Source organism: Hypoxylon trugodes, assembly GCF_022578975.1.
Source record: "Hypoxylon trugodes strain CBS 135444 unplaced genomic scaffold F4822scaffold_7, whole genome shotgun sequence".
Lineage (NCBI taxonomy): Eukaryota > Fungi > Ascomycota > Sordariomycetes > Xylariales > Hypoxylaceae > Hypoxylon > Hypoxylon trugodes.
Genome location: NW_026250022.1, coordinates 719,437 through 742,641, shown reverse-complemented (window position 1 = coordinate 742,641; position 23,205 = coordinate 719,437). Strand labels below are relative to the sequence as shown.

At 47.6% G+C, this 23,205-nt stretch overlaps 8 protein-coding genes across 8 annotated transcripts; 5 read left to right on the top strand and 3 right to left on the bottom strand.

Moving 5' to 3' along the window:
• Nucleotides 1-1,691: 1,691 nt before the first annotated feature.
• On the top strand, nt 1,692-5,970 carry F4822DRAFT_409511 (DNA mismatch repair protein MutL). Its single transcript, XM_051458662.1, has 3 exons — nt 1,692-2,399; nt 2,458-2,554; nt 2,624-5,970. Exons 1-3 carry the CDS (start codon nt 2,367-2,369, stop codon nt 5,773-5,775), a joined length of 3,282 nt encoding a protein of 1,093 aa, XP_051312048.1. The 5' UTR covers nt 1,692-2,366; the 3' UTR covers nt 5,776-5,970.
• A 5-nt stretch (nt 5,971-5,975) lies between these two features.
• Nucleotides 5,976-8,916, bottom strand: F4822DRAFT_409509 (uncharacterized protein). The gene is made up of 2 exons (XM_051458661.1): nt 8,225-8,916; nt 5,976-8,161 (listed from the first exon to the last, which is right to left on the bottom strand). The coding sequence occupies exons 1-2, from the start codon at nt 8,383-8,385 to the stop codon at nt 6,331-6,333; spliced, it is 1,992 nt and encodes a 663-aa protein (XP_051312047.1). The 5' UTR covers nt 8,386-8,916; the 3' UTR covers nt 5,976-6,330.
• F4822DRAFT_311019 (nucleotide-binding domain-containing protein) lies at nt 8,864-10,699 on the top strand. Its single transcript, XM_051455326.1, has 3 exons — nt 8,864-9,277; nt 9,350-9,808; nt 9,860-10,699. The coding sequence occupies exons 1-3, from the start codon at nt 9,008-9,010 to the stop codon at nt 10,667-10,669; spliced, it is 1,539 nt and encodes a 512-aa protein (XP_051312046.1). The 5' UTR covers nt 8,864-9,007; the 3' UTR covers nt 10,670-10,699.
• A 30-nt stretch (nt 10,700-10,729) lies between these two features.
• Nucleotides 10,730-11,863, bottom strand: F4822DRAFT_437894 (electron transfer flavoprotein, alpha subunit; the record flags this gene model as incomplete). The annotated part of the gene is made up of 2 exons (XM_051462459.1): nt 10,730-11,476; nt 11,552-11,863. 2 exons carry the CDS (start codon nt 11,861-11,863, stop codon nt 10,730-10,732), a joined length of 1,059 nt encoding a protein of 352 aa, XP_051312045.1.
• A 659-nt stretch (nt 11,864-12,522) lies between these two features.
• F4822DRAFT_431141 (SWIRM-domain-containing protein) lies at nt 12,523-14,705 on the top strand (the record flags this gene model as incomplete). Its single annotated transcript, XM_051461432.1, has 3 exons — nt 12,523-12,643; nt 12,715-13,286; nt 13,338-14,705. 3 exons carry the CDS (start codon nt 12,523-12,525, stop codon nt 14,703-14,705), a joined length of 2,061 nt encoding a protein of 686 aa, XP_051312044.1.
• Nucleotides 14,706-14,914: 209 nt separating this feature from the next.
• F4822DRAFT_310953 (uncharacterized protein) lies at nt 14,915-17,150 on the bottom strand. Its single transcript, XM_051455325.1, has one exon. It carries the CDS (start codon nt 17,037-17,039, stop codon nt 15,123-15,125), a length of 1,917 nt encoding a protein of 638 aa, XP_051312043.1. The 5' UTR covers nt 17,040-17,150; the 3' UTR covers nt 14,915-15,122.
• Nucleotides 17,151-17,617: 467 nt separating this feature from the next.
• Nucleotides 17,618-20,063, top strand: F4822DRAFT_310947 (P-loop containing nucleoside triphosphate hydrolase protein). Its single transcript, XM_051455324.1, has 2 exons — nt 17,618-19,852; nt 20,018-20,063. Exon 1 carries the CDS (start codon nt 17,724-17,726, stop codon nt 19,695-19,697), a length of 1,974 nt encoding a protein of 657 aa, XP_051312042.1. The 5' UTR covers nt 17,618-17,723; the 3' UTR covers nt 19,698-19,852; nt 20,018-20,063.
• F4822DRAFT_310944 (uncharacterized protein) lies at nt 20,009-22,334 on the top strand. Its single transcript, XM_051455323.1, has one exon. The coding sequence runs from the start codon at nt 20,264-20,266 to the stop codon at nt 21,974-21,976; it is 1,713 nt and encodes a 570-aa protein (XP_051312041.1). The 5' UTR covers nt 20,009-20,263; the 3' UTR covers nt 21,977-22,334.
• Nucleotides 22,335-23,205: the final 871 nt, after the last annotated feature.

Genomic DNA, 23,205 nt, shown 5'->3' with positions numbered 1-23,205 from the left:
CGCTAAAACGTGCCGTAGATCAAATACAGCTGCATGCATCAACAAAAGAGTAGCGTATTAGCGTAGCATCAAGACGCATTGCTTCGAAAGCAAAGGATGCTATTTGCGAGGTTTCATTCTTTCTAAACTTGTTGTTAACTTTTGGGCCCTTCCCGCGTATGGGCGGTATAGCTTCTCCCTATTACCTATGACATGTAATACCAGTCATCTTTTATGTATTGTTATGAATAAGAAACGTCAAATCAGAAATTATGATGTGTTGTACTAGATACTATAACTATCTTGATCAACACATTAAAGTACCGTGTGTCTGCGGGGGATAGACGAGACAAGGTACACGCATGCCTGGCTTGGCGATCAGCGAGCCAGAGTCTCACGTTGTGTTTTACAGCCTAAGACGAGGTACATATTGTACGGTATGTAGCAACTGTGCGGCAAGAAGTGTAGATTTAATACCCGTATATACCTAAGTATTATGTAGAAATCTCCTGGTTTTTTTCGTAGATCTTTTTCAATGGCTGATGCAAGCAAGGGGCTGTGCCGTACCCAAAAAGATGGATTGTATCGGGATCTCGAATGGAGGTGTTATTGTGGCTCCGTGAATCTCGTGGCCATTTCGACCGCCACCAATATTGGTTTATGCGCTGCGAAATACGACGGTGGAGCTCGTGTTTGATAAACTGCCGTAACGGACGTTACATGCGACAAGAGCTGACTTGGTCTTATGAAGAATACAACTTTTCAGTATATAATACTTTTAGTTATACCAATAAATTTACCAATATTCATGGATATAAAGTAGTTGTGGCCAAAAAATGGCTCCACCTTCGTTTCTTTATGTTGGACGTTGGATACGGGGAGAGGATGTCGTGGAAGGGGAAATTTCTTTCGATCCCTTGTACATCTTGTGCATCTGTTCTCCAGGTAACGCAAACGCAACTTTCCGATGGCTGGGTATGTGCAGTGCGGTCCCACACATTTTTTCCAACGCTCCGTGCCTAGGTGTCATGAATACCAACCTGTCCCAAATTCTTCTAGTACGAAGCAAGATGTTTGCCTTGTAGAGAACGGTCGAACTGCCTTTTTAGGTTGATAGTTATGTAAAAGAACCAATTGACTTCTTGTTGCTCTGTAGCTCCAAACATTGGGCTTGCGGGCTCGGTGGTGGGCGGGACCCAAAAACGTCATACAAACCATGTTTTCCCGCATTGGATCGACTTGGGAAAGACTAGGGATGAGGTTGAATGTGAAAGCAAGGATATATCGAGCTGGTTTGGCTTTGTGTTCCGAGCTTTCCGTTATCGACTTCAACTTTTTTAGGATCATGTAGCCAAGAAATGGTGCAATGAATAAGCTTGCCAAGCAATTCTTTTTTGGTCTTTTCTGGTCTTGGTTCTGCCGAGCTCCGGGAAGATTTCATGTGAGGTATGTGTGTAGGGTACGTTGCTGTAGGCTGCAGGCAATGTGATGATCCCCGAAGTAACGGGTTTGTTGTCCTTGCAAGTAGTCCCATATTACTTTTTATTTCCTGCGAACGTTCAGCAAAGTTCCGTGATCAGAAGGATTTATGGTAGTGTTTTTTTTTTAAATGTTGAATCTCGATAGGTTTCCCTTGGCGTGAGGAACTTAAATGCTTAAATTGACAGCCGGGCGGGACGGACTCCACCTCAACCTTCTCATGCCGGGTCCGGGGGGTTAAGCAACATCGAAGTAAATGCAGTGGAATAATCTTACTCCGAAGAATTCCCCTTGCGTCACCTTAACTGCAAGCTTCAATTCCTTCCTTCCAGTCCGCCAATGGCCATCTATTGGCTTGTAACTAAGGAGGATTTCTTTTGCGTGCACACGAAACATCTTAATTTTCTCAAGGATCGCTTTACATACCGGGTACAGTAAATGCAATCAGAGAAATCCACAATTCCATAATATCCATTGCCTGTTGGATCCGTCTCAGTATGCGCGAGATCCACATCAAAGGTCCAATTCCAATCTCGGTAGTTTTGCAGGTGACGGCCACTTGTCAAAGCCCCACTTTGCACCGCCATTTCTACATCGCGCGCCACGTTTAGTACCTAGGTACGTATCTAGTATCTTTAAGCTCGACGCGCGTTTGTGCATTTTAATTTAAAACATCACGCGACAAGGCTGAATAGGTTAGTAATATATTCTTACCGACGTCACCGGCGGGATACAAGGGGCAGTCGCGGATCGATCGATGATTTAATATGATAATGTGAAGTTTAGCCAGTTTCTAACAGAACCTCTGGAGAAAAAAAAAGAAAAAAAGAGAGGGATCCCGCATCATACATCCCATCCCAAACACCGTTCATTATTCGTGAGCTGGATGGTCTCACCCCGGCCTAACGATGGCGACCATCAAGGCTATTGAAGCTCGGACTGTGAGTACTCACCTTAAGATTTTCAATATTTTAACATCAGTGCTAAGTCAATCTGAAGATCCATCAAATTCAATCTGGTCAGGTCATCGTCGACCTATGCTCCGTCGTGAAAGAATTGGTGGAAAATAGTCTGGATGCCGGTGCCACAAACATTGGTTTGTATTCTCCAGTTTATTCCCCCTTTCTCCATATTACTCGAATGTACTAATATGAAACCTATGAAGAGGTTCGCTTCAAAAACCAAGGTCTAGATTCCATAGAAGTTCAGGACAATGGTTCGGGCATATCGAAACAGAATTATGAGACGATAGCACTAAAGCACTATACCTCTAAGTTATCCACCTATGCAGATCTTTCTTCTCTTCAGACATTTGGTTTTCGAGGAGAAGCATTATCATCTCTTTGCGCCTTGTCAAGATTTACCATAACCACATGCCTCGCATCAGACGCACCAAAAGGGTCTAAGCTAGAATTCGAAACTTCAGGAAAGCTTCGCAGCACTAGCGTCGTAGCAGCCCAGAAAGGTACAACAGTGGCAGTCGAGGGGCTCTTCCATAATCTGCCTGTCCGACGACGCGAACTGGAACGAAATATCAAAAGAGAATGGAATCGAGTCATCGGTGTACTCAACCAATACGCCTGTATTCAGACTGGTCTCAAGTTTTCCGTGTCCCAGCAACCTAATAAGGGCAAGCGGATGGTATTATTTTCAACCAAAGGAAACCAGACGACCCGAGAAAACATTGTCAACGTATTCGGCGCCAAAACTCTCGCCGTCCTTATCCCCTTAGACCTAAAGCTCGAGCTAGAGCCTACCACCACACCTGGACAAAAATGGACTGGGCAAGCCGACAATAATGTTCAAGAAATCCATATCAGAGGACATGTATCCCGCCCTGCTCATGGAGAAGGCCGTCAAACTCCCGATAGGCAGATGTTCTTCGTAAACGGCCGTCCTTGTGGCCTACCGCAGTTCGCCAAAGTATTTAATGAGGTCTACAAATCGTATAATGCTTCTCAATCTCCGTTCATTTTCGCTGATATCCAACTGGACACCCATCTATATGATGTCAATGTTAGTCCTGATAAGCGGACAATTCTCTTGCATGATCAATCTCGGATGCTCGATAATCTTAGAGAGTCTCTCGTCGCCTTGTTTGAATCGCAAGACTACGCTTTACCCACATCTCAATTATCAAACCCAAAGTCGACCCCTTTCAAGAAACCATCATTTAGTAGTCAAAGTACTGTCAATTCTGAGCGACCGAAGCGCTCGACGCCCATGGAAAATGAGCAGAGTCAGCCTTCTGCCTCCGTAGACCCAGATAACAGCACGAGAGACGACGAAGACGAAGGTGGTCAGTCTACTAGTGAATCCCTCCCAGATAGCTCGACATCGTCGAATACATTGGCTCGCGACGGCCAGGGCATTAATTTAATTAGCCGATGGATCGAAGGAAAATCAGATCTACGTACTGATACTATATCAACAACGACTAAAGGTTCGAATAACACGACGCTACAAACTTCCAAATCGAAGGGCGAAATGTTCTCCGAATTCGCACGGAAATATACAGAAAAGGATAGAGAAGACGATTCAGAGGTTACTCGGGATGAACCGCCGCCCCCCGCTCTACCAGTCGAATCGTCCGGCGAAGAAATAGATTTCCGTGCGCGTTTGGCCGAATTAAGCAAGCAGAAAGCGGACAAACGTAATAGTAGCCCGCCGGTGGATACCCGAGAGACAATTGAACCACCTATACCGTCCGTAACTACTTCATCCCGCATGTCAGATATGAAAACCACTAGGAGCTCATCGTCGGCTTTAAAGCGTTCAACACCGGAAGTTGCTACTATAACGGTAGGCGGCCACACTGTCACTAGCATTATTGGCTCTCCTTCGAAGAGACAACGAATAGCAGACAATAAAACGCAAGAGCCGCGGACGAGGCAACGAGCAGTGAAAGAGTCGATCACGATACCTACGTTTAGCGGTCGTTTGACCCAAATGTTTGGAGCACAGTCGCAATCAAAGAAGTCCGAATTAGCAAATATCAGGGCTAACTTAAAGGCGAAAGATGCCTCAGATGAATCTGATGCTGCTAGCGAACAATTGTTTGTAGGAGACGATGACGACGACAGTAACAATGATGGTGATGATGTTGGCGACGAGGAGGGTAACGAGCAAGATAATAAGGACGAGGAATTCGTACCTGACAAAAGGCCTACAGAAAGCGCTGCAGGGGATGATGCTTGTGAAAACCAATCACCGGAACCTACTGATGTAGATGATCAAATGCAAGGCGATGCGCCACAGTCCCCAACCCGGCCAGCTGGCGAAGATAACCCAGATAATCAACTTGAAGAGGAGGCGTCGGAAGAAATCAAGGAGGATCCGACAAAAACCATCTCCGAGGAGGCTGAGAAACGGACTCAAAGCTTTATAAAAGGCGGTTCGAAAAAGAAAGATTCAACCCTTTCATTGTCACAGACCCTACGCACGAATGAGAAGCATATACGAGATGTTTTAGCGATATACCAGAACCAACTCAACGATGCATCCTTGGAAACCGGGTCCAAGCCTGTCACGGATAAACTCGATGCGGATGACGCCGAAGAAAAGCTGTCTCTGACAATCTCGAAATCTGATTTTGGAAAGATGAAGATTATAGGGCAGTTTAACCTTGGCTTTATCATAGCAGTTCGCCCAGCCAAGGCAGATACTGATGGCACTCCGGACAAAGTTGATAGAGATGATGAGCTTTTTATCATCGACCAACACGCTACGGATGAGAAGTATAACTTTGAACGGCTACAAGCTAATACAGTTGTGCAATCTCAGAGACTCGTTCAGCCCAAGACGCTAGAACTTACAGCTCTTGAGGAAGAGGTGATAAGGGAAAACCTTGAAGCGCTAGAGGCGAATGGGTTTATTGTCAACATGGACGAGAGCGGCGACGAGCCGGTGGGGTCCCGGTGCCAATTACTCAGTCTACCATTAAGTCGAGAGACAACTTTCTCGTTGACGGATCTCGAGGAACTGATTTCAATCCTAACGGACCACCAATCGGAATCCAAATCGCGAAGTGCAATCCCCCGGCCGTCCAAGGTCCGCAATATGTTCGCTATACGCGCATGCCGAAGTAGTGTCATGATTGGGAAGCCTTTGACAACGAAGCAGATGGAAAAGCTCGTCCGTCATATGGGTGAGCTGGATAAACCGTGGAATTGCCCCCATGGTCGCCCGACTATGCGCCATCTATGTGGTCTAGGCGCGTGGGAAGAGAGTGGGTGGAGAGAAGGCGATGGATTTGGAGGGGAGAGGGAGATGACAGATTGGGGGAAGTTTGTTAAGGAGAGAGGTGGTATGGAATGATGCGTGCAAATGTGCGTGTTTCTAGCCGGCGACCCGGACGCAACAGAAATTTGACCGTGTTATGTACATTATTCGGCATGTGGTGATCGGGCCTGTTATTGATCCTCATGGATATGAATACCCTTTATTTAGACTGGACATCTTAAGTAGAGTTTACGAAGCCTTCGTGGGCAAATAATGAGAAAAATTAAATAATTTCTGTCTACCCACATAGTAGCCTTGGTGTTATCAACAACCAACCCGGATATCATCCAAAAGTCATTCACTAGCATCACTTCACATAAAAGACCATAAAATACATAGAGCTTAAGTATTATTTCATTCAGACCAGAATCCTGACCTATCCAGTTCCAATTCCAATTCCTATTCCCCTTTGTTTCTAGTATTACATCCGTGAATCATTATCACACATCGGTCGATCGAGTCATGAACTCCATCCATCACTTCCTCCCTCAAAATCAAGACGCAAAGCTTAACTCCCAAGTATCGTGGATATCTCAACCAATCAACCAATCAGTCCAAACCTCCAACCCTTCCTATCCTGCCTCAAACCTCTCAATCATCGTTCAAAATACTATACCGAGAGTATCTCTTCCCAGCCAACCCCTCCTCCGCAACCTTGCCACTAACATTTCTACTCCTCCAAGCCCCCGCACTGGCATTCGCACTCCCCAAATCCCCATAATCATTACCGGACGACACCTGGCGTCCCGCACTTCCCTTCTTCGCATCCAACATAATCGGCGGCGTAGCAGGTTTCAACTCACCATACGGCTTAGCGTAGAAATCACCATCAGGTTGAATCGAGGAATCCCGATTCCGTGCCGTCGCCGCATTTCCACTCCCACTACCGCGTTTACTCCTTCCAATTGTGCTGCGACGCCAGAATGATGTAGCGCCGGGCGCTGGTTTCTCATCCACGATATCCTGGCTTCCGCTTACGCGACGGGAGTTAAGATTGACTTCCGACAAGGCTGAACCCGCTGAATCACGACCCGGTGGGGGTGGTCGGAAGGGCGTCTTCTGGCGACTCGCAATATCACTCGTACTTCCATTCGCACCTCCATTCGACATCGGAATCGGATTCAACCTCAACGGATTCGGGTGTAAATGCGCGGTTACATTAATCGGACTACTCTGCACATTATCCCCCTCCTCCTCATCGTCCGAGTCCGGGCGTATAATACCGCGGTTCTCACGGTCGGAGTCAGAATCCTCATCTTCGAAATTGTATCGTTGGGATAGTGCTTCGTATTGGGATTGCGGACGCGATTGCCGTCGTTCGGCGGCGTTGAGGGCGCGTTGACGTTCTTGGGTTCGGTTGATTAGGGATTCGGAGGCGTACCATGCTTCGGTGAACCGCGCTATGCGGGTTGGGGATGCGTTGGTGGGTTGCATATGCGCTGGGGCGGCTATGGTGGCGGTGCTGGGCCGGGAGGATGTTGGGGAGGCGTTGGTTTCGTGGAGCGGGACTTCGGTGTATGTTGCGCGTTGCGGTTGTGGGAGGCGTGAGGTAGATAGACGATTTAGGTCGGCGAGGGAACCTGCGACACTATTGCGAGGAGAGTTGCCTGGTGTGATCTGGTACTGTCTACTTGGGAGATCGGAACGAGAGTCACGCTTCGAGGAGGCGAATGAGTCTCGGGACCCGGTGCGTGTGTGCATGAATGGGATACTGGGTGGTCGGGATAGGTCCTCGTAAGCGGCTCCCGAGCTGCAGTAATCCTCTAGAGGAGTCGAAAGACGCTTTGATGAAACGTCCGAAATGGCAGTGTAGCTAGTGGCCACGGAGGACTTGTTGCGCTTGTGTTGGCGCTGTTTGACGCGAGAGGTCAAGTGGTCCTCAAGCGGGTTCATATCGGGCGGCATGCTGGCGATGCGACGGAACATGAGGCCTAGCCAGATCGAGATGCAAAGCGAGACTACGTGTAGCCCAGCGGCGGTGATGAGCATGTAATATTCGGTCTGCACCAAAGCATCCTTAAGCTGCCAGGTCGACGTGAACAGAAGTTTCCACTCGCTACCATGATTATTAACAGAGATGACGCCGAAAGCATACAGCGGTACAACGGCCAGGTCCATAACGCCGGCGAATAGTTGGTACGCTGCTGAAGAAGCGGGAGGTCGCGAGTTTGCGGGTCTGATATAATGCCAAATAGCATAGACACAGCTGATAGCTACAACACCGGGAGTAATTCGCATAACCCAGGCAGTGAGGGGATCAACATTGGTGATTATGATCATGAGGGTGAGTAATCCACCGCCTGCGATCATCTGGAATACTCGGATGAATAATTGGACATATCGCATGAACTTGATCCACCATTTTGTCGTACTGCTCATAAGCCGGAACTGTGAAGTTCGGCCTGTTGGTACTTCATGCGCACTTTGTCGTATTGGTTAGCTATGAAGCTCATGCGTTTGTATGAGACATGCGCCTAAGACTTACTCGGGATGTCGGTTGAAGGCCAAGAAGGGTCCTTTTTGCTTTGGTTTCTTAGGTTGTGGTTCCCAGCTTGCTCTAGTTATGGCTTTAGGATCGAATGGCTTTTCAGGCAATGTCGAATCTCGCCTGTCGGAGTCGTACATGTAAGGTTGGTGAGCGCCCATATCTACGAAGGCCTTGCTTCGGCAAGGCTAAGACACATTCACAATATGGAGGGGCGGATTGGATCGACGAATTGTGGTTGGAATGTGTGGTCTTATGACTTATGCGAAAAAAGGCGGGAGCGCCATAGTGGGGGATAAGAAGAGGGTGGGATGTGTGTACATTGTATGGGGATATGTGTACTGCTGCCCGTTACCACGGCAACAGGCGTCAGAATTAATTGACCCATTTTGCCCACTTACATGTCCTACCGTCACAGTTTCAGCACAGCTTCTTCCCGAGCAACGCTCCATACTACTTTTAAAAGACAATTTAGATTGGCTGAATAAACGATAAATCTGGTTGCCTAGAATATCTCATTTCGTAGATGAGTTTATGTACGATGCTTTTTGTAGAAGAGAGATTGAAGATTGGCGCCTGGAGTCGATTGATTAACCCATGTATGACGACCGGGACGGCGATGTCGGACTTCGGAAGACCGAGACGATAAATCCACATTTTCAATCCGACGTCATTTTGAGATACCGCTGCTTCAGCTCATCATTTTGTACATAATCTTCAAAAATGCGATAACAATTATTGATTTCTCATTTCCCTCGTATTTATGTTTGATGGAAAGGAACTATGAATTCTGTTGCAAAGTCATGGCTTTGCACATCGTGTCGGCGTAAAGCTACCTCGCCCCTCGCCACAAGAGTATCTCGATATTCAACATCAACTCGACATGACAGACCTTTTAGAATGGCTATAGTCGGCTCCGGCCCGGCCGGCTTTTATACCGCATATCGAGTTATGTCTAAGATCCCGAAGACGAAAGTTGATATGTTTGAGGCATTGCCTGTGCCATATGGTCTTGTGAGATTTGGGGTTGCACCGGATCATCCCGAGGTTAAAGTATGATCCAAATTATACAAATTTTTACTATCGCATACCTATATGGAAACTATTATTAATTCCATGATATAGAATTGCCAAGATAAATTCGAAGAAGTTGCTAGTTCACCGGACTTCACATTCATCGGAAATGTCTCTATCGGCAATGCGGGTGCTCATTTTGATGCGTGTACAATTCCACTAGCGTCAATGATGCGCCACTACGACGCCATCGTATTTGCTTATGGCGCTTCGGAGGATAAGCGTCTTGGGATCCCCGGAGAATCCGAGTTGAAAGGTATTTATTCGGCTCGAGAATTCGTAGGTTGGTATAATGGACTGCCAGAGTATGCGGATCTTGCTCCGGATCTTACCAATGGGGATGAAGCCGTCATTATTGGCCAAGGAAATGTCGCCCTTGATGTCGCTAGAATGCTCCTAGAAAACGTGGATGTGCTACGGAAGTCAGACATCACTGAAGCAGCTATCGAGACTCTATTGAAGAGTCGTGTGAAACGAGTGCACATTGTGGGGAGAAGAGGTCCGATGCAGGTGAGTTTATCCTCCACCAATGAAAATAACCGATACCTGACTTTTTTCTAGGCGGCATTTACGATTAAAGAAGTCCGAGAGTTGATGAAACTCCGCGACGTCGGCTTTCATGATATTGATATGTCACTTATTCCCGATGAGATTTCAAAACTGCCTCGAGCTCGACGAAGGCTCATGGACATTATGGTGAAGGGTTCTGCAACTCGAATCGATGAAGCTGCCAAGTCATGGTCTTTAGATTTTTGTTTATCACCACTCGAATTCCTAGGTCGATCTGGTGGGGGTATTGAGAGCACGGTCTTCGAGCGAACCTCATTGGCGTCGCCGTTCGACCCATCTTCGAGTGTCACCGGTACTGCTGAGAAACTAACAATACCTTCTTCCGTGGCGTTTCGGTCTATCGGCTATAAGTCTGTTGCATTGCCTGGATTCGACGAGGTGGGTATTTCGTTTAATGATAGGAAAGGAGTCATTGAGAACGACGGATTAGGTCGGGTATCACGAATTAAATCCGATGAAAGTAATACCCAACACCAAGAATCGCATTTACCGGGAGTGTACTGTGCAGGCTGGGTCAAGAGAGGCCCAACGGGTGTCATTGCGTCGACTATGGAAGATGCATTTTCTACAGGTGACGCAATTGCCTCCGACTGGAACTCCGGCGCGCCGTTCTTACAAGCAGAAAACAATTCTGGTTGGGATGCCTTAAGGGCAGGGGTAGAACGTGGAAAATGCAGGGTTATCCAGTGGGAGGATTGGCGAAAGATAGACAAGGCGGAAAGGGAGCGGGGTCTATTGGTTGGAAAAGAAAGGGAAAAGTTCACGAGCACAACAGAAATGCTGATTGCTGCTGGAAGTTGAATTGAAAAGTAAGATACCCTCGCGGATTATTGTAACATCATAAAATATACTTGTATATATCTACGAGCTCTTCAACTTCTCTGTTAGCTCAGGCACCTTGTCGAACAAATCTCCGACTAAACCCACATCAGCTACTTGGAATATGGGTGCCTCGCCATCTTTGTTAATAGCCGCAATTACCTTGCTATCCTTCATACCTGCTAAATGTTGGATTGCGCCAGAAATACCAACAGCCAAGTATAATTGAGGAGCGACCACTTTACCAGTTTGGCCAACTTGTAAACTATTGTCGGCGTATCCGCTGTCAACTGCGGCACGAGAAGCTCCAACAGCTGCACCTAGCGAATCTGCGAGGGGTAGCATAATCTTGTCGAAGTCCTCCTTAGACTTTAGACCCCTACCTCCAGACACAACCTTTCCAGCGGTCGCCAGGTCCGGTCGGTCCGATTTTGCTAGGTCTTCAGATACCCATTCCACAGATATTTCCACGTTAGGATCTACACCATCTTCTATAGCCGCGGAACCTCCTTGCGCCTCGGCGGCGGGGAAAGCTGTACCGCGGATAGTTATAACTTTGATCGGGTCGGAGGACTCGACGGTGGCAATGGCGTTGCCGGCGTATATCGGGCGTACAAAAATGTTCTCGTTCTCAATCGCTGTAATGTCTGATATTTGTTGGGAGTCGAGTAGCGCGGCGACACGGGGTAGTAGGCTCTTGCCAAATGCAGTGTGACCGGCAATAATATGTGTGTAGCCTCCCTTCTTGATATTCTCTACCAGCAATGGCGCATAGTTCTCGGGGAGACCCTATGATTGGATAGGTGTCAGTTAGAAAACTTCATACCCAATTGCAATTGTTTAGGTGAGCCAATCCTTCCGTACCTTGTCATAGGCAGCATTGTCTACCGCGATTATCTTCTCAACACCTTCAACTTTTGCTGCCTCCTCTGCAACGGGTTTAATACTGCTTCCAGCGACAAATCCGTGTACAGAACCCCCAAGCTTTTTCGCGGCTGTAATTGCGCTTAGGGAACCGTGGTTGAGTTTCCCATCGCGTTGTTCTAGGATCGCCAAGGAGGATAGTAATCGTCGGAGAGCTGACGGACTGCTAAAAGGACTTGAAAATGCTGAAGTAGAGCGTGGTAAACTACCAACGCTTCGGAGGGCTGCCCTCGTCGCTGTGGAGAATAGCATTGTTGTGTGGTGATTGGGAAGTTAATAACTTCATGCGGCGGGAAATAGAGCAACCTACTACGGGTGTTAGTCTTTAAGAAGCCGAGTTCGTTCAATTCCCTTCGTCATGAGTTCGGTTGTTCGCGGCCCACACCGAAGTTAGTACCTTCCCTAGTACCAAGAAATCGGAGCCGATTACGGTTTGTTAGGAAAGTTCACGACTGGAGTACATGTATAATAAAAGCGGGACTCAGTGTACGTATGTATGCTGCATCGTGTTAGATAAGCTCAAGTCACATGATGTCTCGGACTTGGCAGCAACAACGCACTGACCACTCAAAGTGCACTGACCAACATCCACCAATCTCTTCCAGCTGTGACCAGACCCATTTCAGTTCCTTTCTCAGTCGCGCCAAATTATTTCTCCAAACACGCGGTCGACCCGAGCTCATCGCATCGACGCATCCAATGAATTGAGATCCATCAACCTTTCCACAATTCGGAGACGGCGTTTTCCTTCCATTTCCTTTCTACCACTCGTTAATAATTCGTCGCGAATATTATCTCGATATTTCCGACGTTTCGCGCGACCAATTTTCCAATAACGATACAATCCCCATAAGAATATTCCGAGGATCCTTCAATCGCCGACGACTGGAATTTTACATTTTGCCTTCAACATGGACGGCGAAAACGCCAACTACGGCTCACCAGCCAATGCTGCTACTCCTAGTAGTAACCCCATTCTAGCGCAACCACCTCTACAGACCGACACATCGAGTGCGCCTCAAGCGTCTGAAGGTAATTTAAACGGCGGCTCTAGACGTCCGTGTTAGAGCCTTGTAGGTGAACTATGCTAATGCGCCGGATAGATATACAGATGTCCGAACCCCAATCCGCCGATCCTGTTATTAAGCAAGATAGCACTACTCCTGCACCTGCTGGTACTTCAGATAACCCACTTGATGCCCCTCCTGCGCCGCCTGCTGAAACTACCCTAGCTAAGGACGATGAGGAGATGGGTGAAGCTCGACCCGAGACCCAGGACGGACGACCCCAGGATAAGGATGGCGATGAAGCGACTACCGGCGCTGATGGTGGTGCTCAGGAGGCCAAATCTAAGGAAAGCATCGAAAACGCCGCGCGCGAACACCTCATTTCTCAGACACACGCCATTGTTCTTCCGAGTTATAGCTCCTGGTTCGACATGAATGCGGTTCACAACATTGAACGAAAAGCCCTACCAGAATTCTTCAACAGCCGCAACCGATCTAAAACCCCGGCCGTCTACAAGGATTATCGCGATTTCATGATCAACACCTACCGCTTGAACCCCATCGAATACCTAACCGTAACTGCGTGCCGACGAAACCTGGCCGGCGATGTCTGTGCTATCATGCGCGTACATGCTTTTCTAGAGCAATGGGGACTGATCAACTATCAGGTGAAGATTGTGTGACTACGATGACTAGAACGATTAGCTAACATATTACAGGTCGACACTGACCTTCGGCCGTCTCAAGTCGGCCCGCCATTCACAGGCCATTTCCAGGTCATCGTTGATACCCCTCGTGGACTTCAACCCTGGCAACCTTCGGCCGATCCAATTATCCTTGAAGGCAAAAAGAGCCAGGATACAGACCAGAAGGCCAATGCTGCTGCGACGGCTGCTGGTGAACGAAATCTAGAAATTGGCCGCAACATCTACGAGGCTAACGCGAAAGGAGCAAAAATCAACAAGTCCGAGAACAAGACAAATGGCGAGGCTGCGGCCACCAACGGCACGACATCTCCGGCCGCTGATGAGAATCTGACTAAACCTATTGTTAAGGTTCACTGTCAGAACTGCGGTGTTGACTGCACTAGAGTTTACTACCACCTTCCTGAAGCTAACTCTCCTAATAAGACGAAGTATGACGTCTGCCCGAGTTGCTACTTGGAAGGCCGAATACCCAACAACCAAACCAACACCCAATTCGTCAAAATGGAGAACAAGACCTACTCGACAGTTCTCGATCGTGATGCTCCGTGGACGGATGCTGAAATCCTTCGACTTCTTGAGGCATTAGAAAGATACGATGACGATTGGGCCGAGATTGCTGAGCATGTTGGTACACGAACTAGAGAGGAATGTGTTCTACAGTTCCTTCAGCTAGATATCGAGGACAAGTATCTCGAGACAGAGGCACCTATCCACGCCCCCACGGGTCTAGCTATGCTAGGGAAGCATGGTGGACATCTCCCCTTTAGCCAAGCTGACAACCCGGTTATGTCCGTTATCGGATTCCTTGCTAGCCTCACAGACCCTAAGACGACAGCCGCGGCCGCGAAGAAGGCGACGGAAGAGCTTCAACAGGGACTGCGAAACAAAATTGAGGGCGGCGACGTGCCGAAGGTCAACGGAAAGGGCAAGGAGAAGGAGGGTGACTCAATGGATATTGACGTCCGCCAAGAGAATACTGGTACAACCGCATCCAACTTGGCTAGCATACCACTCGCCGCTATGGGCGCTCGTGCTGGTGGTTTGGCTTCTCATGAAGAGCGAGAGATGTCCAGACTTCTTTCAGCAGCTGTGAACGTCACACTACAAAAGATGGAGCTGAAGTTAAAGTACTTCGATGAAATGGAAGGTATCCTACAGGCAGAACGACGCGAACTGGAGAGGGGCAGGCAACAACTCTTCCTAGACAGACTCGCATTCAAGAAGAGAGTTAGGGAAACCCAAGCAGGCCTGAAAACGGCCGCCGTCAACGGTGGTGATGTCAGACCTGATGGTACCGGCTTGACATTCACATCTGCGCCATCATTAAACTCAGTACAACCACTCGGTAGTGATGGCAACATCAAGAGCTACGAGGCCTAGTTTTAGGTTATTCGGTTTTTACGAACGAGAGGGAAGTAGGGTTGGGTTTCTACCTCCATGGCGAATCAGGCATTCTAAAGGGGCTATTTGATTTGGCTTTATGTGCAAATCTGCTACCTAGGTATTTCTAGTGGGCGTCACGGGAAACGAGGTTCATTTTTTCTTGTCAATTTCAGAAGGGGTTCGTGCTTTATTTCTTCTACCTGATTACCAGAGGCGAGGAGGGTGGGTAACCAATAGTGTCTTGTACGAAAAAGGCAGTGTATTACCATACAAAAACCACTACTACCACCAGTACTAGTACTACCCATAAATAGGACACATCCGTGAGAAATGGAAAAGCTTTCTTAATTTGCAGATTATGTTTATTGTGGCCATTGTAATATTGCGCGTAGATTTATGCCTAAAAGTGCATTTTTAGCCAACGCGATCATTCAAACTTTGATCCCCGTCGACTTCCCATTCACCATAATACTCCGTACGATCCCGCCAATTTCCACCTCCTAAATCTATCACGCCCAATTTCCTCCTGCTAGGTTTCTCTTCCTCCTCTGACCCTATCCTAACTCCCTTTTCTTCCATTTCTTCTCCTTGGAGTAGACTCCATAATCGCGCTTGCTCACTTGCACTAACTTGTGCATCGGCACGTTCGGCTTCGTCCCAGAGGCGATGCTCAGCAAGAAGTCGGCGCCGGAGGACTTTGGCGAAGTCAGTGGTACCTGGATGGTCAAGTGCGGAATATGTGAGGGCTTCGTTGAGGTCCAAATCTACAGCTGCTGCAAGTTCCACGTCGATTGGGTCTTCGTTTTCAGGTGAGGATTTAGATTGGATTTGACCCTCATCTTCGAGGTCGGAGTCTTCTGGCAGAGACTCAAGGTCGGAATCAGAGAAAGAGCTGGGTAGTTCGACTAAATCGGTTTCCGGAGAGGAATTTTCGGGTTGGTGGTTTGTGACTAGGAAGCCGAGGGCGGCTTCAACGTCATCGTAGGAGAGTATGTCAAATTCGTCTTCAGAGAGGTCGTCATTTGGGCTTCCGTGATTTTTGTCTTGGTCTCCCTCCTCATCGGAGCCGGGGTCTTCTTGGTAGTCGTCATCATTAACATCCTCAGGAATATTAATACCCGCATCCTCATCCTCTTCTTCTGATAAGTCTTCGTCATCCGCTGTAACCAGGCCTTCTCCTTTTTCCAAATCCTCATCTGAATCCAAGTCATCTGAATCATCATAAACATCCAACCTTAACCTCCGCGCAGCCTGCGCCCAAAACTTGCGGCTATTTTCACGCATCCCTGATGATGCTACCGCAGCATGGACATCTTTGGCTTTGACCAAGGCACTGATGCGACCCCGTTTGTCTCCAGTACGCTTCGCGCGTACCCGTGAGCTCGCCACATATAAAGTAGCTGATATAAGCCGCTTTGTCACGCTCACAGCCAGGGAATGAAAATCCGCAAGCGCCGTAGCACGAATTGATGGTTCTTCCTCCGATACACAACGCCAGTTGCCATCGGGCACAACGGATGAGTTCATGAATATGCGCTCGGAGAGGTGCAGCCAATTCCGCGGTATGAAAAGCTCCGCGAACGGTGGTAACGGGGACGAGTCATCGCCTTCGTCACACCCTGCTGCGTTGGTACTAGCGGGACTTTGATGTCGCTGTCGTTCCCACCGTACCTGCCACTCATACAACCCCGCCACCTCCGGCGTAACTAACCACCGTCCCTCACCCCATCGCCGTTGCTCGACATTCGCTTCATGGTTCTCCTGTCTCAGCGCAAGAGAATCCGCGGCAGATTCAAGCGCCGCACATAGCGGGGCGCTAATCTCAGCAGCCGCCGGGATAGATGAGGGGAGAGGTACACGGTGTGCTTTACTCGCATCAGCGCGGCGGGCACGGTCCGCTTCCCCTAGTAAATGGACATACTGCCGGACTTCGAGTTCGCTTTTAACTCCGGTGTTACCGTTACCCGTTACTGCATTGCTGATCCGTGTCGAAATACCGGGTAAGTCATCAACGCCTGTCCTCCCTAACGCAGTAAAGAACGCTTGTTTCTCAGCTGTATTCCAGGATACAGCGCCGAGCTGTGTGGGCGTAAGAGTCGCATCGTCAGTACCGGGATCCTGGGCACTGACAAAGTCGGATATGTCTTCGTTAAGCAGGGTCAGGTACCGCGGGTTGAAAACGCCTTTTTGCCGCTTTAAGGGCGGGGCGCTTGTGGCGCTGCGGCGGCGCCGCTTACGTGGTGTATTGGTGGTGGTGGGAGGGTGTGTGGTTTTTGAGGGGGTTGGGCGGTCCCCGTTGGATTTGCTGTTCTCGTCGTCTTCCACGTTCATGGTTTTGCTTAGTTAATGCCCCTTTACCCCTAAAATTCTGACTCAGAGATAGGTTGGTGGTGTAAGTCGTATAGAGATGTATATGCAACTATCCGTGGTTATTGGAAGCGGGAATAAAATGTTCCTTTCCTTAATTTAGTTGGGTGGAATATTATGTGGCTCCGAGGTTTGATGTGTTGTGAAAAGCCTTGGGCCGGTTTTAGTCCCACGCTATTAGGCCTATGAGCTCATTGTTTATGAATTATGCGTTGGCTGTCGAAAAAAGAAGGAATGGGGGATATAAGAGACTATGGCTCTTCCCTCGATGCTTCACAGTATTAATGGAGAAATTTCGTCTAAATACGTAGCGCCTCAGTACACTACTACTCCGTATATAAACGCAGATGTGAACATACAAACATTTACCACGATTCAATACAGTACATAAATAATACGAGTCATTCACGACGGTGTGCCGCCATAATAGCTTCATTAATCATAATTTATAACAAGAAAAAAGAAGAAAAAAAGGGTTTTATACATTCACCTCTACGTTCGCGCGTTTTCACATCTTATATGTCGATATTAATATAACTTGCATAATTCGATACTCGGTGCTTCGAACCATATAAAAACTTTTTTAATTGGAAAGTTCAGCACGAGCCGCAAATCTTGTCTCGACATCTATGGTCGTATAAACGCGCCATGCCGCCTCTTTTTACAAGATGGCTACGTTCGGCGAGACTAATACCACGCTTGCTAATAGCAGGGCACCGACGGAAGAGTTTTTCTACTTCGGTTGTTTCTTATGTGGCCAATCTCGCCAATCCATTCCAAGGCATCCGTCTTCGTGACTACCAAGAAGAGTGTATCCAGTCTGTTCTCAGCTCTCTGAAATACGGCCACAAAAGATTAGGCATATCGCTGGCTACAGGTTCTGGAAAGACCGTCATTTTCACCCAGTTGATTGATCGGATCAAATCCAATTCAGATGAAGCTCGTCAGACGTTGATTCTCGCCCATAGGCGAGAGCTTGTGGAACAGGCAGCCAGGCATTGTACTACTGCTTACCCGAATAAGTCAGTTGAGATAGAGATGGGAAATATGCATTCCTCGGGGACTGCAGACATTACTATTGCGAGCATACAGAGCATCAATTCTGGAGACCGTCTCGACAAGTTTAATCCCAGATGGTTTAAGCTAATATTAGTTGATGAGGCTCATCACATCGTTGCTCCTGGGTACCTGAATGTCCTAGAACATTTCGGCCTCGATAAAAAGAGGGACGACTCGCCGGCGCTTGTCGGTGTTTCTGCAACCTTCTCTAGGACCGACGGACTTCGACTGGGTGCTGCAATCGACGAGATAGTCTATCATAAGGACTATGTCGACATGATAGGAGATAGGTGGTTATCGGATGTTATATTCACCACAGTAGAGTCAACTGCCGATATCTCCAAGGTCAAGAGTGGCAATAATGGTGATTTTCAACCCGGCGATTTGTCCAGGGCGGTCAACACTAAGCAGGTGAACGAGATTACCGTCCGCAGCTGGCTTGCAAAAGCTTCCGAGAGGAAATCAACATTGGTTTTCTGTGTAGATCTTGCACATGTTTCTGGGTTGACCGATACCTTTCGACAACACGGCATTGATGCCAGATTTGTGATGGGAGAAACACCAAAGGTCGAAAGAAGCGAAAGGATAGATGCCTTCAGACGCCAGGAATTCCCGGTGCTAATAAATTGCGGCGTTTTCACCGAAGGGACTGACATTCCTAATATCGATTGCATTATCTTGGCACGGCCAACTCGTTCTCGTAATTTGTTGGTACAGATGATAGGAAGAGGCATGCGGCTTCATCCAGACAAGGAGGATTGTCATATCATCGATATGGTATCAAGTTTGAGTACTGGTATAGTGACGACTCCTACTCTATTTGGGCTCGACCCATCCGAAGTTGTTAAGGAGGCATCCGTGGACGAGATGCGACGCCTGAAGACGACGAAGCAAGAGGGTGGTCCCGGGACCACTGGAGACGGCGGCGGGGAGCATAAAAAGGCTCATAACATTACTTTTGTCGAGTACGATTCGGTTTTCGATTTAATTGCGGACACATCTGGCGATAAGCATATTCGATCAATCAGTCAAAATGCATGGGTGCAAGTAGGTCCAAGCAAATGGATATTATCGGGACCTCACGGAACTTATATTAGATTGGAAAAGGAGGATACAACAGATGATAACGAAAAAAAGTTTGCCGCATGGGAAATTCGCGCTCTTCCTTCAGGTGTATCTAAATCACCATATGCTGCACCTCGACGGCTACTGAAAGCAACTTCTTTTATTGACGCCGTACATGGGTGCGACAAGTACGCATCCGAAAAGTACCCCCGCCCCCTTATCTCGAGATACCAACGTTGGCGAAGTGGCCCGCCCACCAACGGCCAGTTGAATTTTTTAAACAAGCTACGAGGGGAAAAGGAAAAATTAAAAGTCACTGATATCACGAAGGGAAAAGCAACAGATATGATAACGAAACTTCGGCACGGTGCTCGCGGTCGTTTTACTAGTATTGACGCTGATCGAAGGAGGAAGGAACAACAGCAAAATTCGGCACAAGAGAGAGAACAGGCCATGCAGTTGCGAGAAAAAGTCACTGTAGGCCCCCTGTCAGTGTGAACTTGCCGGTACGAACCTATCAGAAATACTTCTGCACCAAAACGATTAATTGACTACGCGACTTCGATGGGCAACTTCCAAATTTGATTACTGCCGCACCTTTTTGACTTCTAATATTTGTGGGCTCATCGAGTTTCTGGGCCTGGTTAACTTAGGTACTTCCCATATCCTCCTCCCTACTCTATTATTTTACACCTCTACACCTCTACCCTTTTCGTCTTCTCCCATAGTATATTCGGTAGATATCCATCTATCGTCCATTCTTCTACACAGTCTAACTGTAGTAGTAATTTGTTTTACTAATCGTGTTTTTGACGTAGTTTTACCAGTCATTTTGTACCGTGTTGTTCACACGAACATCGTACTGCGCACCAGAACGAAACACTCTTCGAACTGTGCTGTTCGATGAAGTGGTTTTTGCAGTTTTACAAAATCACCATACTTTGCGATTTGTTATTTTTTCGAGCACACATTTTACACTCATTTTGCGGACGTCATCTTCTCTTCACCTCTCTTCCGCGCCATCCTTAATAGTAATTTTCAACATCGACACATCGACAGGCATCATGGCCATCCAAGGAAATCTCGGCCTTCAGGCTATCCTTCAAACCCACATTCATAAACCTGCTCATTTCCCTCCTAACCTTCCTCCGCTAGACGATGAACTTGCTGTTCCGTCACTCGTTCCTTCAACCTCGAGGCCTTCACGCTCACTCTGGCCTGAAGGCACGTGTCTAATTCAATTTACCAACGATCAACCCCAGGATCTGAAGGAAGCCCCCAATAAAGCAAAACCCAATCAACATGGGCAACATAGATTAGCCCTGCAATTTACTATGAAATTGGGTGAAAATACCAACGAAATCAATTGCGTTCCGGCGCGCGATAACGTTGCACCCATCTCTCAACCCGCCACGCCAACCACGCCGACGGGCTTCCTGAATATCCCTTCGCAAGTCATCCCCCTAACCTCCCCTTCCTCACCCACGAATTTAGACCACTGGGACGCATACCCCCTTTGCGCTTCGCCACCGTTTGAATCGGGAAGATCTACGACATCGCCCCGAAAGGGCCTAACGGTTCCCGAGAAATGCACGGATAACTACAGCAAACAATTCACCCTCCTCAAAGAGTGGATGAAGAAGACGAATGAAGAAATAATTGCGCTCCGCAACACAAAGCACGACCTCAATTTACCACGCCAACTAGAGATATATCGAACGCTATTTCGTCAAGCCCCAGATGACCGAACTCGCCGGTTCGCCGATAAGAAAATAATAGAAATCGAGAATCAAATATCGTCTCATTATAAGACTTGCATTCAGAGGGAGAAAACGCTCTCTGCCGAAGTCCTAGATGCTTACGCCAATTTTGTGGACGTTCGCAGCTTCGAGGCCCATGCGTCAGCCCGTCGTCGCGTTCTGGAGATGGTGCATCAGCCACAGCCATCTCCACGTGAGATGTCCAAAACCGAGCGACTGTTAGGTTCAGATGGTTCCTCATCTTCCAATCCTAGCCTTCCAAAAGACAACCGCCTGTATTTCCACGGCACCCCACTCAAACTAACCACGATACCTTTTGACCAGGCTGTGGCTAGTGGCCTTGAACATCTTGGATCTCTGGACACACTCGTTCCACCTTCGCCGAACACAAGCAAGCCAACCTCTTTGTCTGAGCCACAAGTTCGTACTTCAAATACACTATCACCATCTACAGCCCCATCAAATACCTCTAATAAGCTTAATATACCCGACTGGTTCCCACTCCTGAAAATGCAACTAGAAGGAAAGGACGTCGAAAGCCGATGGAAAGCACTACTCACGCTCCTCGGCAACCTTGAGAACGCGGCTCGAAGAAAGGACGAACGGGAAGCAGCCACGAAGAAACCGAACTGGGACTTGAATTGGCACCATCCTGATCCCAAGTGGCGCCATGCCCATCAGAGAGAACATGGTGGTTGGTGGAAATGCAAAACCGGACCCAACGCGTTGAAAGCCGAGATTGAGTGTCTTGAATGCCACCATCGTTACGAGCCTGCAGAACCAAAGGTTGATCCGAGAGAAACCCTCCGCAAACTTAACGATTCTATCTCGAAGGCAATGGCGAAAGTTGCCGAGAAAGATGAGGCTATCGTTTTGGAGAGAATGCGCAAAGAGAAGGAAGCCTATGACCGCGATCTCGCTGAAGAGGACCAGCGTGAGAGTGTGTTCGATGCATCGAAAAGGGGTATCTACCAACGAAGATCATGCTATAACTTCCTTCGGGGTATAGCGGGGTGATTTCAAGGAATTATGAATGATTTCAACGGTGTTTTTTTCCGTACGTGGGGGAGGTAATGATGATACAAAATGATACCACGCGATCATAGGAGTTTATGGTGTTGATGCTAGTAGGTTTTCTACGCACCAAGGACTACGATCCCGATCGCAAAATCAGCATAGCGAGGCGCCCAGGGTTGCTTTTTATCGCATGGCGTGGACGGGCTAGGACATTGAGGCGAATTTTTGGAGGCGCGAGTGCATTAATGGCTACAGGCGTACGGACCACAGCATATTTAGCTTGGGTGTTGCATTCTTCTCACAAGAAGCGCCATAGACATATCCCCTCTAATAACTAATTGATAATTTGCACTGGTAACTACGTTTTACTTGTAATATCGTTGATCTTGCGTGTCTGTGGTTCCAGAGTACTGTTTTATTATATAAGCTTGTGATACATGATGCTATTCACATCTCTTAACTTGACATGTTCATGATGGTATTTAGCATACACCTAATGCTACTTTAAACTTTGGACTTGCTCAATATTGTTGTATTCTGACTTCTGCCGCCCTGTTTATTATCTAGAATAAACGTAGGTAATACCCGTTTGATATGAGCTGTTGCTAACCTGAGGGGGTACCAATATGGCACAACAGGCCAGCACGCATATAATGACTTTTTCCTCTACCGCCTAGACAATTAAACAACGCATTTGCCCGCCACCTCCATACATCCAAATATTTTCAATTAGCAAGCATTTTCCTTTTCTTCTAGAAATTTCTAAATTCTTAAGATGCACACATAACAATATTAGATCTAGTTACATGGGTAGCAGGAGACTCCATTTTATAGTGGGTATCAACTACCTTCTAAGAGAATGGTTTATGTAATAATTAGGCGTATATGTACAATGTACAGCTGAGTAATTCAATAGGGTAGCCACTAACGCTTAACGGTCGGTCCGGTTTTTTATCTCCGGCGTTGTAAGTGGCTAGGGGGGGCATGGCGGGAAGGAAGCAGCTAGGAGGAGGCGATGATGTATTATGTTGAAATAGGTCGAAATACGTCCGAGCTTCTTTTTCTAAATCCCAAATTCAATTACTAAGGCGACAATTCAAGCTCTTGAACTTCTGAGCGAGGCAAATGGGCTTTCTTTTCCCTTAAGGCCTATCGCCGTACCTTCTATTGTTTAATCATCATCCTTCCTTCACTTCCGGCAACTTTTTTGTGGTTGGGGATTTCGTTTT

What these genes read in the sequence shown, in the direction of transcription:
- F4822DRAFT_409511 (XM_051458662.1), top strand. Translation starts at nt 2,367, where the DNA reads ATGGCGACCATCAAGGCTATTGAAGCTCGGACT. An exon ending in AGGCTATTGAAGCTCGGACT is followed by an intron (nt 2,400 to 2,457) that starts GTGAGTACTCAC and finishes GTCAATCTGAAG; the next exon opens with ATCCATCAAATTCAATCTGG. An exon ending in TGCCGGTGCCACAAACATTG is followed by an intron (nt 2,555 to 2,623) that starts GTTTGTATTCTC and finishes AAACCTATGAAG; the next exon opens with AGGTTCGCTTCAAAAACCAA.
- F4822DRAFT_409509 (XM_051458661.1), bottom strand. Translation starts at nt 8,385, where the DNA reads ATGGGCGCTCACCAACCTTACATGTACGACTCCGACAGGCGAGATTCG. An exon ending in GCCTTCAACCGACATCCCGA is followed by an intron (nt 8,162 to 8,224) that starts GTAAGTCTTAGG and finishes AATACGACAAAG; the next exon opens with TGCGCATGAAGTACCAACAG.
- F4822DRAFT_311019 (XM_051455326.1), top strand. Translation starts at nt 9,008, where the DNA reads ATGAATTCTGTTGCAAAGTCATGGCTTTGCACATCGTGTCGGCGTAAA. An exon ending in CGGATCATCCCGAGGTTAAA is followed by an intron (nt 9,278 to 9,349) that starts GTATGATCCAAA and finishes TCCATGATATAG; the next exon opens with AATTGCCAAGATAAATTCGA. An exon ending in GGAGAAGAGGTCCGATGCAG is followed by an intron (nt 9,809 to 9,859) that starts GTGAGTTTATCC and finishes ACTTTTTTCTAG; the next exon opens with GCGGCATTTACGATTAAAGA.
- F4822DRAFT_310953 (XM_051455325.1), bottom strand. Translation starts at nt 17,039, where the DNA reads ATGAACGTGGAAGACGACGAGAACAGCAAATCCAACGGGGACCGCCCA.
- F4822DRAFT_310947 (XM_051455324.1), top strand. Translation starts at nt 17,724, where the DNA reads ATGCCGCCTCTTTTTACAAGATGGCTACGTTCGGCGAGACTAATACCA.
- F4822DRAFT_310944 (XM_051455323.1), top strand. Translation starts at nt 20,264, where the DNA reads ATGGCCATCCAAGGAAATCTCGGCCTTCAGGCTATCCTTCAAACCCAC.